At 42.1% G+C, this 20,189-nt stretch overlaps 1 protein-coding gene across 1 annotated transcript in view; it reads right to left on the reverse strand.

Annotated features, from left to right (window-relative positions):
• The window catches only part of LARP4 (La ribonucleoprotein 4), a 178,147-nt gene that overhangs the window by 62,824 nt on the left and 95,134 nt on the right, over positions 1–20,189 (reverse strand). The window contains exons 10-11 of the mRNA XM_082247084.1: positions 17,210–17,313; positions 6,826–7,044 (exon numbers count right to left, since the gene is read on the reverse strand). Coding sequence (XP_082103210.1) covers positions 6,826–7,044; positions 17,210–17,313 — 323 coding nt within the window. The remainder of the gene's footprint in view (positions 1–6,825; positions 7,045–17,209; positions 17,314–20,189) is intronic.

Consider the following 20,189-nt stretch of genomic DNA (forward strand, 5'->3'; position numbering starts at 1 on the left):
CATACATTATGCAATTTTCTTCTCCAACCATGGGTTGAAGAAAATTGATTGATTGATTCCCCCAATACAGTCAGTACCGATGGGGGAAATCAAAGGGTTTCCAAGTTGTCACAATAAAATGATTTAGGCACTGGCAGTAATTTAACTACAATAATCCAAAAGGCTGGTTGTACTGGAGTTGGCTGTTCAACTTCAGTACAACCAGCCTGCCCAAAGATGGATTGAAACTAGGCCGGTTCCTGCTAAACTGGCCTGAATTTTGATCAGTCTATGGCCAGCTTAAGAGTAGCCATATTTTCACCTGATGTACAAGTATAGTACACTTTTTTTAGATCTTACCGGTCTTCCTTTGTATACATTCTCCTCCGCTTCCATACTGCCAGTCGCATCCAATAATCATATATAAAAGGAAGACTGAATTAAAAGTCTCTACTTACTTGGAATTTCTATAGAATAAACTACATGAATTTGCAGAAGGCATCCTTATTATAGGGGGGAGACTTCACCATCTCATTGGACCCCCTCTTAGAGGTCTCCTGTGTGGTTTGCTCACGTTTCCCTTATTCAACATTACAGAGGGTGACCAACACTTCAATGGGTACTATTACCATTTCGGCGCCTTGGACATTTTCCATCAGGACTTTTTCAATCATCCATTTTATGGTATTTTTTGTTTTGTTTTATATTCTTTATTCCTCATTTTCCCTTTCCTTCTCCCCCCCCCCCTTTTCCCCTTCCCCCCTCCCACCCTGTTTAACCGTTTTAGCCTTCCTGTTCTGAAGGTTTTGTTAGCGCTCCTTTATTGCTGTTACTATTACCATCTTGGACCATGGCCTTATTACACTGGAGATAGATTCGGTGTCAACCCTTGGGCTCAACAAACCCATGGATACATCTCCGAAATGCTTTAATCATGTGGATACTAAAGTCAACTTTCATCAAATCAGATTGCAGATGTCTATTACGCCGCTTTCTATATTGTCCCTTCTCTTACTCAGCAACCTAGTGACTGAAGTAATTGCACAATACTTGGAAGAGGTGGAACTCTGTATCCCCTTGGAAGTTGTGGTGGACCTGGAGTCCCCACTCACATTGGATGAAATTCTTATGGCCATTTCTCAAGCGAAGAGTGGTAAAGCACTGGGGCCAGAATGCTTTACTTAATTATAAACTTGTGCGCAGATTCTTTAGACATACCTTTGTTAGCTTTGCAACAGGATTGAGCACTTCCTTTACAACCAGTACACTTGGATTATATCTCTGGCCCCTTGTAGGGAAACCACCAACATTGAAAGTAGCGACCCAAGCTGATTCTTTTCCTTAACAAACCCACTATTGATTTTACCAATCAAGATGGAGAAAAATTCTGAATTGTATATATAAAATTGTATAAATTACTAGAAGCTGGAGGCGCTGACTGTCTCTCCCAGGAGACCTAATAGGCATTAAGGCTGATTTTCCATTTTAGTGGGCAGACATGTTGATTAGATATTTAGTTATTAACCTTCCTAAAGAGGTCACTCTTACCTTCACACTTAATTTTACTCCTTTTTCAACAAATTAGGAGACTTTTATAGCTGGCGGACGGTCTTTCCCTGGCTTGGCATGCGTATTAAAAAAAAAAAAGATTATGCCCAAAATACTATACCTTTTTCAAGCTCTTCCTGTCCACATCCCTTCGTCTTTTCCTAATCAGGTGAATAGAGCTTTTGTTCAATTTCTATGGGCAAACAAATCCCAGAGACCGTCCCAAGCATTCCTCAGTTTACCAAATATGGAGGATAGGATGGCATTTCCAAATATTTCTTGCTATCAAATGGCCTACCCCCTAAGGTTCTTGATTGGCTGAAACCAAGAGTGGGTGGGTATTGATCAGGGTATGCTATAAATTCCTCACGCTATAAAGTCCTATCCTAATACAGGAGTGACATGGTCTGTCAGAAAGTCTTTAACGTAAGGGCTATTATGGCTGTCACCTCTTTTTCCAATTTCAGGAAACCCGGTCTCCTGCCCAGGTCTAGAGGACCATAGCCTTCGAAACCTGCAGCAAGTCTGTCGAGCACACCACATTATGGTGGGTAATAGATGGCCGAAAATTTAATCAATGGCATCTGACCCTGGAGCTAGTTACTCCCAAACTTTGGTGCATTTGCTTTCCTTACCAAAACCCCCAGCATCAATGTTTGTGCACAATTTTATCCAATTTGAACAGCAGTGATTCTTCAGAGCCTCTTGGAAAGAAAATCTTTGACCTAGGGCATGCTTACCAGGCTACATGCCACCAGGCAAATGGGAAAGTGATCATCAGATTTTTTACTTTGGATCAAATTTGACAAATAAAACTTCAATATGTTCTTGGTATCAGGAACCAACCTGCTTAAAGTAAAATGCTACCTACCATTGAGCTAAAAACTTGGATTCACTACATATGTCTTTTGGTCCTCTGACAAAATCCACCCTTTTTGGACAGAGGTTCCGTGATTGACACAGAAAATCAGACCAGGAACTGCAGCTGGACCTTCTTGTTACACCAAACTGACTCATGTGGAAGCAAACCGTGCTCAAGGTCAGTATCCTCATTCTGCCTCCACACACTTCCAGGCCTTAAGTAGCAAAGAAAATCAGATTGGCTGCTTGGTTGAAAATCACCTTTATTTGGTCATGTTCATAAAAGCTACTCCGAACACAAATGGTGCTGCTCAAAGGGGATTTTATGCTGGATGTGTGGCCAACCAGATTCTTTACAAGATACTGAGTCGCAGGCTCCAAGTAGCAAAGGATCTACACTCCTAATTACACAGATTTATTCCACCCTGTTGGAAACTACAAGCCCCCTCCGTGGCAAAGGTTGGCAAAAATTACAAAATAAACTGGTTGGAGGACCTAGTATTTACTGAGAACGGAGCACATTCTTAAAGCGGTTGTATCCTCACAAAAAAAAGAAAACAAACCTGCAGGACAAAGGCATAATGACCTAGTATGCATCGCATACTAGCTCATTATGAAATACTTACCTTAAAACGAACCCCCGACACGGTCGTCCGGACAGCGCTGAGGGAGCTAGCTGTCATGTACCCTCGGCTTCTCCGGCGCTGCGATTGCCCCTAGCCGCGATTACGTCACTCCCGCGCACGAGTTCACTTTCCGGGAAGGAGCCGGTGTAGAGCTCTGAAGGTCCGCCGGACCTTCAGAGCGCATGCGCCGCTGGTGTCAGCGGCTGCATGCAGGGTGAATGTCTCCTAAACCGTGAAGGTTTAGGAGATATTCATTTTACCTACAGGTAAGCCTTATTATAGGCTTACCTGTAGGTAAAAGTTAAATTGTTTAAAAGTTTAAGTGGCTCCACCAGTATGAGTTCCTACATACTTCTGAGTACCAAACTCTTCTGAATACCAAGTGAGGTGGATGAACTGAGATTGAGGTTTGCCTTTTTACCTAGTGGAAAAATCCCATGTCTACGTTGGATATTTTTTTTTTTTTTTTCCTCAGGGCCAATTCAGACATATCTCTTTTACATGACAAAATGTCTTTATGATAGAAAACTTAGAACCCCGGATCATAAACAGAAGCCCTAGAGAAAAAAGAAAAAGGTGGTGTGGAATATTTTTAGGGTCACACGATATTTGCGCAGCGTTTTTTTAAAAGCAATTTTTTTGGAAAACACACTGAGTTTTAATGCACAAAAACACATCACACAATTTTTGGGTAAAATAAAGACCGTTACACCATGTAAATGGAGAACATGTCACTCTTTAAAATTGCGTACACCCGTGGAATGGTACAAAACTAGGGTACCTAAAAACCTCCATATACAATTTTAAAGTCTTTACAGGTTGCCAATTAGAAGTACACATGAGATCTGGAGCTAGAATTATTGCTCACGACCGCATTTACAGTGAGACCTCACATATGTGGTGTGACTGGAGTTTTTCCACATGCTCATTAGAGCCCAGAACTCTCCTCTCGCCGCCAATGCTGCCGTTCAGATACAGATCAGGTGATGGTCAGGTAAACCAAACTGAAACCAGAAAGTGATGAAATCCTCATTTCGTTTCTAGCATCACACACAGGGAAGATAATCAGTTCATCTCACTTTATCCCAAGAAACCAGAAGTTGCTGGTCGCATAACTACTGGGATCCCCCAAGACCCGGATTGAATGACATTCTCCAACAGGACCGTTGGGCAGAAACCAGCCTAATGATCGGCTTCTGTCAAACCAGGAGGGCTACACACACTTGCACTTTTCTTGCTGAGCTGGATCATAACCCAGTTTTACAATCTTCACCCTCCCAATAAATGTGCGTGGACAGGGTGGTGGGAAGATGAATGAAACTGCCCCTTTTGTTGGGTGAAGTTCCACTTTAGGTTCCCACTTGCTACCTTGGGATGTTTTAGGCCTCTGAATGTTCCGAGTTAACCTTGTGAAGGAGCACAACTAGCCAAGGAGGAAAAACGCAATATACAAGAAAAATGGCCATGTGCAAAAATCATGCACAAAGATATCTGTGCAACACTGCTTTTGGGATTGGCACAAATATGGCACATGCCCATGCACTACAAGATGCTCAATGCACGTGCAGCTGCGCAATCTCAGTGTGCCTGTGTCCCCTGGACACAGAGCAACACCACTCGACAGGACGGCTCTGTGATTGGCCCTCCTAATCACATGACGGCTGTGTCCAAAGGCGTCATGTGATGTAAATAGAGACGCTGTCACAGTGATCGGCTCTGCTTCTCACACAGTGAGAAGGAGAGCGGATCGGTGCTGGCAGGCGGCGATCAGCGAGTATAGAGCTGTTTTACTGCTCTTTACTCCCTGATCACCCTGTGCTAGTGCCCCCAAAAGTTTCCCCAGAGTACCCCCACAATAAAACACCTGTCCGTGATCACCTCTGGCGCACACCTGGCACACCACCTGCCCGTGATCTGGCACACCACCTGCCCGTGATCTGCCGCACATCATTTGCAAAATTTGTCTGATCTGGCGTACATCGGCCATATCTGTCAGTGATCACCCATCACATCTATAGTCATCTGGCGCACATCATATGCCACATCTGTCAAAGTGAACATCTGCCACATCCCAGTGATCAACATCTGTCCCAGGAATCTGCGCACATCTGTCCACATGGTTAAAAAATTATTCAGGGCCTTCAAAAATGTGATAGGTACCAGGAAATGAAAGGTGTAATTTATGCCTTTAGACTGCCTGATGGTGCTACTTGGATGTTGGGCCTCTGTATGTGGTCAGGCTGTGTTAAAGTCTCACACATGTGGTATTGCCATACTCAGGTGGAGTAGCAGAATATTTTTTGGGGTTTAATTGCAAGTTTATCTATGCCATGGTAAGAAATAACTTGTTAACATGACAATTTTGTGGGGGAGCAAAAAAAAAAAAAAAAAAAAAAAAACTTCATTACAACTTGATTGAACTATTGTGGGCAAAAAAATATTGCAACTTCAAAAAAACTCACTATGCCTCTTACTAAATACCTTGGACTGTCATTTACAAAAAGGGGTAATTTGGGGGGTATTTGTACTGTTCTGACAATTTAGGGCCTCAAGAAATTAGGTAGTCAGTATATCAGAATTGATCAATTTTCGATGATACGGAGCCTAGCTTGTAGACTAAAACTTTCACGCAAAGCTATCATACACTTATCCGGATTTTTTTTTATACCAAAGACATGTAGCAGAATACATCCGGGCCTAAAATTGACGAATTTGGATTTTATTGGATTTCTTTTAAAACAAAAATGTAGAATATTTTTTTTCCAAAATATCTCAAAAAATAAAAAAGGACAGTAGTGAATAAATACCACCAAAAGAAAGCTCTTTGCGTAAACAAAATAAGAATTTCATGACTAAGCAATTGTCATTCAAAGTGTGAGCGCCGAAAGCTGAAAACTGGTCTGGGAAGGAAGGGGGTGAAAGTGCCCAGTATTGAGGTGGTTAAAAAAGGAGATGGCTGATGGAATATTAGAGACTGCTGCAATTAGGTCTTGAGTACTAGACCCAGAAAATGCCACAACTGGCATCTTAAGATTAGAGATCTGAGATACTAAAAAAGCGTTTGATCTCTAATCCAATATGATCCGGTCAGGGGAACTTTTCAGCACTGGGGCACAGAGCACTTTCACATATGAATTATGGACTATTAGTTTATATAAGATCCACAAATATGTATAGTGATTATTGTGGTAAATTGTATCGCATTTTGATTACGTTACATTTATAACAAACGTTTCATGTTTGAGGAACTGCATAAGATTAACAGCCCATTTAGACTGGCGGGACACGATTTTGGGGGGCGACCTGTGAAGCACGGCACGACTTGCACGGACTTCATATAATTGAAGTCAATGCAAGTCGCGTCCAGGTCACCCCAAAGTTGTACAGGACCCTTTTTCTAAGTCGGAGCGACTTGTGTCGCTCCTATTAGAACGGGTCCTGTACTATTCAATGGCGAGCGACCGACCGCGACTTGTCAGGCGACCAAGTCGCCTGACAAGTCGTGCTAGTCTGAATGGACTCTAAAGGGGCAGCATGCTTTTTTTGCACAACAAATGGCAATTCCTAAAGATGTCACATGTAACAAATGCAGATCCTACAACGTTGTGTATATTGCCTTGAAAAAAAAAAACCTATGATTTAAAATCATTAACACTTCATCAGCCATAGCAATAGGCAGACATTTTCTACTTTAACTATAAAGAATGCAGTATTGATAACTGTCGATCAAGACACTTAACTGATTATATTTGTCCATGCAAACATTACTGCGTACGAGAGAAAAATAAAAACACTTAGCAGCATGGCATACCTGCCTCGGAACCCTCCATCTGTACCATTATGTTCTGAATGTAGAGATAGCGTGTCTTTTGAATAAACATCCTGGTGCCCGGTTAAAGATGCGTTGTGCCTTTCTGAGGGGAAGGAGCGTGCTCTATTTACATTTATGTCTAAAGATACAGGAACTGTAGTGCCACTGTCCGTAGTCCTTTCTGAAGAGTTTGTGGATGATCGAAATTGAGTCTTCACACTAAAAAGAATGAAAACATCCTTAATATGGTCTTGCATAACATATTATGCATGGGCATAAATCACAATTCCAAAACTGCAACTCCAAGCTAAAACTCAAGGTCTTGAGAAATTATTTTCAACTTGACGCATATTTTGCACTTTAAGACCAATTGCACATGAAAAAAAAAAAAAAAAATAAAAATAAAATATATATATATATATATATATATATATATATATATATATATATATATATATATATATATATATATATATATATATATATATATATCAATTTAAAAGTTTTTGTGAGTTACACATAGGACAGCCTAAGGACCAAACTTTTGGCCCTGAGCCAGGCATGTTTGCATGTGCATTTTGTTGTGTGGCAAAAGCACACCATGTTTGGTGTGCCATTCAGGATGAACGGCACCCAAAACATGCAACATAAGTTTTGCTGCTATTCCAAATAGCCCATATGTGAATGAAGCCTAAGCAATAAAGTTAATGTGTTAAAGAACTGGCCACATGCCAATAGCATTAAAGAAATCCAGGAAGCATCTTCCTACAATATACTTTTGTTACACCTGCTAGATAAACTCAAAGCCTAAGCATTACCTGATTCACCTACTGCCTTCTCCCAAAAACAGCCAACTATTCAAGTAGACAGCCCTCTTTCCTGCTAGCAGCTCAAGTAGGTGTCTTACACTGAGCCCAGGCTTAGTGGGTCAGAAACACTCCCAAAATATTAAGTATTACCAGCCAAAATGCGATGCCCTTTAGCAAAAGTACAGGGGTGTCAGTTCTGAAAAGGACCCCCATGCATTGGCCATACTATAGTGCCACATGGTTTGATTGCATATGATGCAAACAAACCCTTAGGGTCTAAAATCTATGGCTACTAGTTTTAGAACAATGGGGTTGATTTACTAAAATTGGTGATTGAAAAATCTGATGCAGCTGAGCATGGTAACCCATCAGCTTCTATAGTTCAGCTTGTTCCATAAAGCTTTGACAATAAAACCTGGAAGCTGGTTTCTATGCAGAGCTACACCAGATTTCGCATGCTCCAGTTTTAGTAAATCGAACACAGTAATTTGACAATAAACGCTAATGGCACACATTTTGTGCACTATTAGACAAATTTACCAAATCGCTCCAAATGCCTGACAGGTGTTATGGTAACCTCTTCCCACTGAGTGAACACATGAGGCCTCACGGAACTGGGTCTTTATCCTTGGAGGAAAGAAAATTTGATTTGGTCTTAATTTAAAATCCTTTATTCAGATGTTTGACTGACAGCTCCAGAATCTTCTTGACCATTGGGTTATGCTTTCCCCTACAGGAGTAGGACATTATGCAGGAAAAAGCTTTACCACACCTATGGGGCAGTCTCAGGGGATATACTTTCACTTCCTGCTATAGGCACTGTGTTTTGTTGCAAGCATACCAACAATAGAGGGGTTGGTGCTGTGTCAGTCAATGAATGGAGAAAATTTTACGTTAAGAAAAAAATCCAATTCTCTTTCGTTCATTGACCGACCGCTCCAGAACCTTCTTGACCATTGGGACGTCCTGAAGCAGTGTCAAAACATGTGAGATGGGGGGGGGGGGGGGGGGGGTGAAGCAGAAATTCCCAAAGACTAGCCAACCAGGTAATGCGTAGCTCAACCAGTAACAACTGGAGATCACCTAAAACATACACCCTCTCAAAAATGACTATTACTCCAACAACATCCAGCAAAAACCTTGCTGCCAAAGCAGCATCCGCAGATGTCAGCACATCCACTTTGTAAAAATTTTGTGAAAGTGTGCAAAGACTACTAGTGGCCACCTTGCAAACTTACATCACTGAAACCTGATGGCGAAGGCCCAGGAGGCACTAAGCGCCCGCATAAAATGTGCCCAACAGGGAAAAGACCTGCACCGTCTGCCCTATCCATCTGGAAATGGTTGCAGCAGATGCAGCCTTGCCCCTTACGAGATCCATCCTTAAGGACAAACAAGGAATCCGATTTCAGAATTAACTCAGTCGCCGCCGATTGCCTGAACCACATTCCAGGAAATGTAAAGCAATTTCTTTAAGATTTTTAGGCTTAGGGCACAAGGAAGGCAACACACAATGTCTTCATTCAAGTGGAAACCCGAGACAAAATATTTTCAAAAGGCGGTTTTTGAAAACCAGACCGTGTCAGATTGAGGTCCCACAGAGGTACCATGCACCTTACTGAAGGTGCCAAGTGGCTAACCCCCTGGACGAAAGTCTGAACCAAAAAAATTGCAGCCAACGGCCGTTAGAGAAAAATTGCCAAAACTGAAATCTGGCCCTTGATGGTGCCGAGCCAAACACTAATCTACACCCTGTTGATCCCACTAATCTACAACACTCCAGGCGCAGTCCATCGCACCATCTTGGAATGGGGGTGCTGTGGGCCAGAAGTATGCTGCAAGTCAGGTTGTGATGAGTGTCATGACCAGGGCTATGCGTCCTAGCAAGCTGTTTAACTTGCCAGACAGCCCCCTGTTCAGTGGGGACATTTTGCGGTCAATCTAGTCAAGATCTAAAGTTAGGTCGTGCTCGCTGGCCAGACTGGGAAGACCATAAAGATCTAGTCTATCCAGTGCATCGCCCAGTCCGGCAGTTGATTGTAGTTCTCAAAGGAATAAAAAAAAAAAAAAATATATAAAAAAAGGAAAAAATGCCAGAACCAGAGATCTCGGCAAGAAACCAGGTCCTTACTTCTGACTAGGCAATCCTATAGCATAAAGTACAACCCCTAGGACTGCGTCAAAATTTGTTTCTGCCTAGTCCTGCGGAGAGCAGTATAACCCAAGAGTCAAAAGAAGATATGGAGCTGTATCCGTCAAACAAAAGAAAAACTGGATTTTTGGAAGAAATTACCATAAAATCCTTTGCTCTGAAGTTCGACAGACGCAGCTCTGCTTAATCAGACTATGGGGTTATGCTCCTCAGACTAGGGATAGGCACTAGGCGGGGAAAAAAGCTTGCCCATGCCTATAGGGGCTGTCCCAGCAAGCATAACTCCTCAGGCTCTGCTATACCCAAACAGTTGTGTTGCAAGAAGTGACCGAAAAAGACCCCATAACTCAAAAGTAGAGGGGCGGGTGCTGCATCTGTCAAACTTCAGGAGAAAAGCATTTTACGGTAAGTTATTACAAAAATCGAGTTCTCTCTATCCTTGAGCGACAGACGCAGCTCCTTATCTTCATGACTCATAGGGATGTCCCAAAGCAATAAAACCATGAGAACAAGACAGGAACAAAAAACCTGAATGCCCCAACAGCCAAATGTAGCTGACCAGGTAAAACAAGAGCTCAACCAGAAACAGGAGCTCCCCGGGAACAAGTGGTGGCACAATTAGGTCCCTAATGACAATTATTTTTTTGGTCGGAATCCGAAAATCTAGTGGTACGTTCCACAAATGTGCGAAAGCCAATGCGACGCCTCAGTTCTGACTAATTCCGACCGTATTGACATGTCGCCAAGATTAGGTGCCCTCCTAGCCGTCAATTTGGGTACAGGGCCTACAAATTTAGCTATACTTGGATTATTTAAAAGCATATTGCAATGTTAGTATGGTTCCCCTTACTTTCTCCCATTGTGCGCCGAATGTGGTGACAAAATCGGACTCTACTATCAGTTGTCATTTTCTGGGATTGTTCCATTCTTTCACATTGCACTACCTTACGCTTTGCCTTACGCAACTGCCTATGCGAAAAGCCCCTTAACTGAATCTTCATACATCTCCCTCTTCTCTTCTAAAATCTTGATTTTTAGTGTAATTCCTCTTAATGCGCAAAAATTTCCAATGGGGATTCCGTTTTTCAACCATTGTGGGTGATGACTATCCACTCTTAGCAATGTGTTGGCTGCAGTTGGTTTGCAGTATGTATGGGTAACCAATCTATTATCCTCTCTACAAAGAGATAGGTCTAAGAATGGGATTTTAACTTCACTTTATTGAGTTCTTGTATGAATGAATGTAGTTCCTCTATCTCTCCTCTCTATATGACTAACCTGTCGATGACCCTTAGCCACTTCTCAACATGGCCAAGGTACATCGAGGAGGCGTAGACCACTAATTCCTCCCATCTCCCCAAATGGAGACAGGCATAGGCTGGGCCCGAGGGTGCACCCATAGAGGTGCCTTTGATCTGCTGATAGTATTTCCCCGGAAATTGGAAGAAATTGTTCTCTAATGCTAATCGTAATAGATCCACTATGAACTCTCTGTGCATCCATATCAAAAAAGTGATGGTCCGCAAAATACAAGATGGCTTCTATGCCACACTCATGGGGGATTGAGGTTAAAGGGATTCAACGTCTATCCCTAATGGGGCCTCTCCTAGTTGATTCTATTTTTGACAAAACATAAGACTTTTAACATAAGACTTCAAATCAATAACCATGTCCTTTAAGAGTAAATCAAGGTATTGTCCCACTTGTTCTAGGGGCCCCCCTACTGCAGAGACGATAGGTCTCCCTGGTGGTCTAGTTGGATTTTTGTGGATTGTTGGGATTATATAGAACGTGGGTATGTTATATCCCTCAACTTTCAGACATTCATATCATAGTTGCTTAGAAGACCTTCCTCCTTCGCAAAAAACTATTTCTCATTGACCTTTTGGATTGAGGGAAAGGGATTGCTTTCAATTACTTTATAGGTTGTCTTTTAAACTCTTCCTCAGTCTGTCTCGTTAAATCGCCACCCTTATCACTCAATGTTTTTAGCTTCCTTTAGTTCCTTGAGAGCCTCTAGCTCATCTCTTGTTAGGTTATCACCAATTCCTCTTGTCCAATCCATCTTGAGATCCTTCTGTACCATCTCAAGGAACATGCTGAGCCATTTTCATTGAATTGCGACATCTTAGTAGATCTTATCTTAAGATTGGCCCGTCTCCTTGAGAGGTCACAGACAGATTCAGAGGCCTCATTCAGAGGGAAGCAAGGGTATCTAATGTGGTTCTGTCTTATTCAGTCAGATTGAGTACCTTGCAGGATCATTTCCTTATGGAGGACTTTTAGATAAACTTTACGTAGAAACACCACTACATCTTTGTATACTGTGAATTCGTCCATATTCCCAGTTGGAGAAGAGGACATACCCTTTCGTAAAAGTTGTATGTGGGTTTCCCATAATGGGAAATCTGAGAGATCACCGTTTCCTTGATCTAGGTTTTCCTTCAGTTTTTTTGAGTCTGTGCTCTTGTCCTTTTTTTTTTTACTTTGTTTATGGCAGGAATATTTTTGCCTTTCTGAATTCCTTGAGGGTCCTCCATTTCTCCATGATCTAAAACAAGACACTGATTTCACCTGATTTTCATCAGTATCACTCTGGGAACGATCACCCCCTGAGCGTGATGCCGATCTAGTGCCTCTCCTCCCTGATCTACTCCGTCCTCTCCGTATGGTTAGATTGAAAATCTCTTTTCCTAGTCATTTAGGTCCCTCAAATTTTGACTGTTGATTATGTTGTGTACATTCAAATTCTCTTTTGAGATTTTCATTAGGTTTAATGAACTGAAGTTTCTTTGAACGGTTCTAAGCTTTCTGAATTTTTTTCAATTTAATAATTTCCTCCAATTTAAAATTTTCCTCCTCCACAATCACTGCTATACCGTGGTCAATACATTGTGCCTTCCATTTACTCAAATCTCTCTCTCATTGTGGAGGCGTTCAGCAGCAATTTGTCTTAGTCCCCGAGGTAGGATTTTATTTTTTATATATGTCTCTAGATAAGAGATGTCCCATTTTCTATTAGGTGTCTTCTAATCAGTTTTTTGTGTTTTTTAAATTTAGTACGAATTTCTTCGTGAGTCTAAGGGACATATCCCTATCAGAAGTGGTCTCAATTTCTCTATCGATTTCATCACCTAAAAGGGCCATGTTACTGCAGATTAGGGTATAGGGATGGCACACCAAACCAACTCTATGGCAATTTAGGCATATAATGGAAACAAGCCCCCCGATAGCACAAAAATCCTCAAAATCTATTCAACCTCATAACATTCAAAGAATTAAAAATTGGGGCTATAAATATAATTGGATAATAACCAGTGTGCAAACCACTTTCGTGGTGTCCTGCCGTAAACTAAAAGACACAACCTTACAGAGAAGTGGGACTAGGACAAGAATCGTAGAATATACAAAAGGTGACCAGCGCTATGGAGTTTACAATAAATATGTTTAAAAGCCTAAGGTGTAAGCAGCCGACAACCAACCCTAAAAGGGTTAAAGAAGTAAAATAGGAGCAAAAGGTTGAAACGGCGCTACCTTCCAAGTGATAACGTGCCAGACAAATGTAAATAAATAGTGATTTTGTTGTATATTTTATGTCATAAAGTGCTCAAGTGATTGGTGGTCAAAATGAGACTTTTTTGACCCCTGACAATTACCCACTCAAGGGGTGTAAAGTGCTAGTGCAAATAAATCAATGAAAGTTGAGTAAAGAAACAGTGAATTTATTTAAAAAGAGCCTGCTGTTAAACAGCGTGATATACCAGTGATAATAGTGATACATTTATAAAATCAATTTAATAAAGTAGATTTCCAGAGACACAGTGAATTTATATTTAAAACAAGAGCCTGCTGATATACAGCGTGATATACCAGTGCTAGTAGTGATATAAGTTCATAAAATCTATTTGATAAATGAAACAGATTCCAACTCTTCTTAACAATAAGAACCGAAGGAATAGTATATAGAGTGAATAGGCAAGTGATTAAGAGCAAAAAAACTTTGGTTGCAATCACCAGTGTGACCACTTGGTGTCGCACCTTGTATACAACCTGCTATATGTTAGATAAAATGGGACCGATAGGAATGTCCTGGGGTTCCTCCAATACGATCTCCCTTTTTGTTCCTCAAAAATATAGAGAGGGGGGACCCCTTGGTATGGTATATAGTGCAATTCCAAATGGTAGTAACTCACAGTTAAGCTGTCCACGATCAGTAGAGAAGCCGGAAAGCTTCCGCGTTCCACGGCCCTAGTTCCAAAACCGGAAGTGACGTAGTGACGTAATGAAGTAAGACTCCACCCTACGCGTTTCGTCAGAGGACGTCTGCTAGAGCGGCCGTGGAAGCTTCCTGGCTTCTCTACTGATCGTGGACAGCTTAACTGAGTTACTACCTCTACCATTTGGAATTGCACTATATACCATACCAAGGGGTCCCCCCTCTCTATATTTTTGAGGGAACAAGGGAGATCGTATTGGAGGAACTCCAGGACATTCCTATCAGTCCCATTTTATCTAACATATAGCAGGTTGTATACAAGGTGCGACACCAAGTGGTCACACTGGTGATTGCAAACAAAGTTTTTTGCTCTTAATCACTTGCCTATTCACTCTATATACTATTCCTTCGGTTCTTATTGTTAAGAAGAGTTGGAATCTGTTTCATTTATCAAATTGATTTTATGAACTTATATCACTACTAGCACTGGTATATCACGCTGTATATCAGCAGGCTCTTGTTTTAAATATAAATTCACTGTTTCTCTGGAAATCTACTTTATTTATTACATTGATTTTATAAATTTATCACTATTATCACTGGTATATCACGCTGTTTAACAGCAGGCTCTTTTTAAATAAATTCACTGTTTCTTTACTCAACTTTCATTGACTCATTTGCACTAGCACTTTACACCCCTTGAGTGGGTAATTGTCAGGGGTCAAAAAAGTCTGTCATTTTGACCACCAATCACTTGAGCACTTTAGGACATAAAATATACAACAAAATCACTATTTATTTATTTAAATTTGTCTGGCACGTTATCACTTGGAAGGTAGCGCCGTTTCAACCTTTTGCACCTATTTTAGGACAAGAATCGTAACCTAGGCACACAAGCGGTTAATGAGCAGGAACTACGGCTACCTGATGGTGTATAATAGTTTAATGTAATAGAAATAGTGTAATTACAAAAATGTTTTAATTTCCGCTGACACCATTGGTTGATGAGGACATTGGGTCCCTGCACAGCATCCTTGATTGGTCACTTCGAAAGGTAATGTTCAGGGTCAGAGATGGCAATATTTTAGGTAGTTGTCAGACACTTGAGTAAGGACTTAGTCACATGGGTGCTGAGGCCCATACAGCATAAACAAGGTGCTTGTTGACACATTTGGAGCAGCATGCAAGCAGCCTGTTACTGAACAGTGACTGACTGTAAAGACACAGCTGCACATCTGAGCTTGTCAGGCAAGGTTGGGTGCATAGGCCCAAAAGCAGACTGTTTGGACCCAAGCACTTGTCCCTGTATGCCTGTGAATGTTGGATCTACAGTGGTCTGCACACGGCCACTGCGTCTCCGTTCAGTAATAGGCTGCATGCATGCAGCACCAAATGCATAAATGCTGTGTGGGCCTCAGCATTTGTCAGTGAGGCATTCCAATTGTTCTTGATAAAAAAAAAAACACTTGGCTTATTTAAAGTGGGCATCTCCATCGTAGACCGTTATTGTAAGTGTTGTGTAGTCAAGTACCTGGGTTGATATCCAATATAAATCAGTGCTTATGTAAGCAAGCAGAACGATTGTAAAGACGTTAGTGTCCAGCTGCTTCCAGTGATAAAAATACCAGCAATAAATGTTACTAGAAATAAATTCTTAAGCCCTTATTATAACAAAGGGACACGTGCGATCAACTAAAAGTCCATAGTGATGCATTGACATCCTTATAGCGATTTGAAAAGTGAGAATTTCTAAAGAAAAAAGCCCTTAATAAATCGCTACAAAAAAAAAAAAAAAAAAAACACAGGAGGGGGCCATGTGCTGGTATCTCCACTCGTGCTCCCTCTTGCCGCACTCCCCAAAAAGCTCTCCACTCCAAGGGGTGAAACAGCATTCACAGCACAATCTGGTTTTATGTGGGTCCCAGAACCGATGTGTATTTCTCTCTCTCCATCTTTAATTCCAGTGTCCCAGAGTAGAGCCAAGAAAACATGCCCCATAGTGTGAATCTGTTAACCAAATTAAAGCCTGTACTGTATTGCACTTACATTCTGTTAGGCATGATCAGGCAAAAAAAAAAAAATAGGAAGTCCGGGACATGATGTGCTCATCAGACCCAAACTGCAAGTGATGCAATGACGCTGGAAGCTTGTCCAAGTTGGCAGGACAACATCACAATCAGATTGTGCTGCTAATGCTTTCAACCCTTGGACGGGAGAGCTTTTTGGAAAGTATGGCAAAAGAGGGGGGGAGCATGGGTGGCAACAGCTTTTGCTATTTTTTTTTTTTTTGCAGCAATATCTTAAGGAATTTTATTCTTTATCAATTGTCACTTTTCAAATCACTATAAGGATACTCATGAATCACTATGGACTTAGTTACTAGCACGAGTCACTTTATTATAACACTGGGGGTTACTAGCACGAGTCACTTTATTATAACACCGGCTTATGAAATTTTAGTTTAACATTTATTGCTGGTATTTTTATCACTGGAATCAACAGTACACTATACACTCCTTATGCTTGCTTCCTCCAATAAAAAACATGGTTTTTATTTTTACTTTAGCTTCTGGCCCATAGTGCAGAAACAGCCTTACATATTCTGACATCCAGTATGCCTCCAAAGTGTTACCAGCAGCCCAAACATGCTTGGTATAAAGCAAAATTAAAATGTCTACAAGCTTCATAGTACATAAGCAAAAAGCGGGTGTGTGGGGACACAGCAAATAGAGAAAAAAAATTCAGCTGGTATTTATCTGCCCTGGAATATGTCAGATTCTACCAATGCAAGCAAAAATCCACACAGACAATGGAAATTAGCTGAAAGTGTCCCCTACATGCCCTGATTATTACATTTTATCCCAGCCTGTGACCTTACCAGGACTCAAACTTACCCAGTCATTAACAAATGAGAATCTAGCTGATCCGTTCCAGAAAGCTTTCATCAGACAGTTTGAACACAATACAATGAATTGCTAAAACTATTCTATTGTTTGCAGAGCTGAATGTCAATCCTCTTTGCGGATGTCTAACATGCCTTTTTCAGCAAAGCAGAGTAAATGGGCATGAGCAGTTACTGCATACAACAGCATTACATTTTATAGCGTTGAAAAAGACCAACACAAACTCTGCATTAACAGTAAACCGTGTTGATTTAATGGTTGACAGGCATCAAATTACATTGTATAACTATACATCTATACATACCGACTTCTGTGGAAAGGTCTTCCTATACTTATTGAGGCAGCACTTGTTTTATAAGAGCTTGAAGAATTAAAACCATTCACAAATCCACTATTAGGAAATGGAGCCTGTGGACAAAAAAACACCACATTAGATGCTGAATTTTTATATAGGATTTAACCTTTGAGCAGTTAATTTCTTCCTCCTGGGTACCATTTCAAACAAGAACCACTGTTACCTTCGGGTACAGCATCACACCCAACTCCAGCCCATGTAACCAGATTCTGAAGAGTAATAAAGAGTTTCAAAAACTGCTCCTTGGATGCTGTGAAGTAAATATTTGACTGCCATCACCTGAGGCAAACAGGATTTTGTGGAGCCTATTGTGGCAAACAGTCTTTAACCTTCAGGTTATGCTGTCACCTACAGGATTGCAAACTGGTGAAAAGCCCCCAAAGGCCAGCCCAGGATAACCCCTGAAACCAACATGACTCCATAGCGACAAAGCAGTACAGCGAGCATGATCAAACAGACTTGCATTCCCCAATGGAATCTAGCTTCTCATTCGCACCTTGTTAACCGGTTGCCGACCGCCGCACGACTATTTACTGCGGCGTTCAGCCCCGGCCAGGCAGAGTGACGTAGATCTACGTCACTTGCCTGTCACTTCCTTGTGAGCCTATAGTGGGCGAGCGCGAGCCCGCGGAGGCGCCCGCCCGCCGCGGCTCGTTCACAGGGAAATCAGTGCATGTGACCGGCGGAGCCGATGTCCGCCGGTCACTTGGCGATCGTCGGTGCAGAGGGAGAAAGTCAGGCGGCTGATGTAAACAAACCGCCTGTCATTCTCCTCTGTGTAGAAACAGTGATCATACGGTTCTACTATGTAGGACCGTTGATCACTGTTCCTACACTAGTAGCCACAGCCAATCACAGTAAAAAGCACGCCCCTAGGGACACACTTAACCCCTCCCTCCCTAATAAAGTTAACCCCTTCCCTGCCAGTGTCATTTTGCAGTAACAGTGCATATGTATAGCACTGATTACTGCAGTAATGTCACTGGTAACCCCAAAAGTGTCAAAAATGTCAGTCAAGGGTCCGATCTGTCCGCCGCAATGTCGCAAAAAAAAAAAAAATTCGCAGATCGCCGCCATTACGCGTAAAAAAAAAAACCCACCAAAAATGACAAATCTTTCCCTTAGTAAACGCAATAACTTTTGCGCAAACCAATCAAAATACGCTTTTTGCAATTTTTTATACCAAACATATGTAGCAGAAAACAAATTGGCCAAAAATAAAAAAATTTAGATTTTTACATTTTGGGGGGGCGGGGGGAATTTCATATAAAAAAATGTGAAAAATATTTTTGCAAAATTTACGCACTTTGTTTATAGCGCAAAAAGTAAAAATCGCACAGGTAATCAAATACCACCAAAAGAAAGCTCTGTTTGTGGGAAAAAAGGACGTCAAATTCGTTTAGGTACAGCGTCGCACGACCGCGCAATTGTCCGTTAAAGTCACGCAGTAAAAAAAAAAAAAAAAAAAAAAAACGCAAAAAACCCCCTGGTCAGGAAGGGGGTAAAATCTTTCAGGGCTTAAGTGGTTAAAGAGGAAGTACATTTTTTTTAGTTTTTTTTCCCCTGCAAAGTAAATGCATAATGTGCTAATGTGCTAGTATGCATCGCATTCTAGCACATTAAGTGACACCTCCAAATGAAGCCCTCGTCGTCCCCGCTGGAGGCCGCATCCATCTTCAGGCATCTTGCTTCCTTGTCTGCGGACTCTGGCTAAGCTACTGGCCAGAAGCCACGTTACGTCACTAAAGTGCATGAGCGTGGGAGCCGCACATGCACCGATGACGTCAGCGGCTGCATAAAATAGAATTTTTGTAAGAATTTAACGTAAAATTATTTTCTCTGAGTCCTCTGACAGTCGCCGCCCACTCATACAATCTCCAAGTCTGGGACGTCCCGAAGCAGTGTAGATGTGAGGGGTGGGAAAACGTAACCGTTAAGAAAGGCAACGCAGCACCCAGGTCAGGGAAAAGAACCTTTTCCGAAACAGAAAGGTAAACACTGGGCAACCAGAAAGCTCAACAGGAGCGAAAGCCCAGGAAAACAAAAACAAGGGAAAACACTCAACAGGAGGAGGAGACAGGCCAAAACTACCCTGTCTCCCCTAAAGCACCGCCGCACTCAAGACTTTGCGGCCAAAAGAGGCATCCGCTGATGCCAAGACATCCAAGTTTGTAAAATTTTGTAAAGGTATGCACAGACGACCAGGTCGCCGCTTTGCACACCCGAGTCACCGGCGCCTGATGGCGGAAGGCCCAAGACGCACTGATCGCTCTGGTAGAGTGCGCTGTGACAGGGAAAGGAGGAACCTGATCCCTAAGTGAATGGGCCTGCACAATCGTCTGCCTGATAAATTTTGAAATGGTTGTCGCAGACGCAGCCGTACCCTTCCGAGGTCCCTCAGGAAGGACAAAAAAAACGTTCTGAAGGATTCAGTAGACCGGTAAATCCTGATCGCCCGTACCACATCCAAGGAATGCAAGGCAAACTCCTTAGGATGCTTAGGCTTCGCACTCAGCGAGGGTAAGAGAATGTCCTTGTTGAGATGGAAGTCTGAAACCACCTTTGAAAGACCACTTTATCCCTATGAACAACCAGATAGGGGGAGTGGCAAGACAGGGCCGCCAACTCCGACACTCTGCGAGCAGATGTGATCGCCACCAGAAAGGCAACTTTCCGTGACAGCACCGGCAGAGGAATCTCCCGGATGTTCTCAAAGGGAGGATGTTGCAAAACGGACAGAACCAAATTTAAGTCCCAAGGGGGCAAGGGTGCCCTCCTAGGGGGGAGTCAGATGATGCACCCCTTGAATGAAGATGCGGATCAAGGAATTTGACACCAAGGGGTGCTGAAAGAGAATGGCCAGCGCAGACAACTGGCCCTTAAGTGGTCAGCGCAAGACGCTGCTCCACACCAGTGTGCAGGAAAGCCA

This window comes from Pelophylax lessonae, assembly GCF_965119305.1.
Source record: "Pelophylax lessonae genome assembly, chromosome: 2".
Classification (NCBI taxonomy): Eukaryota; Metazoa; Chordata; class Amphibia; order Anura; family Ranidae; genus Pelophylax; species Pelophylax lessonae.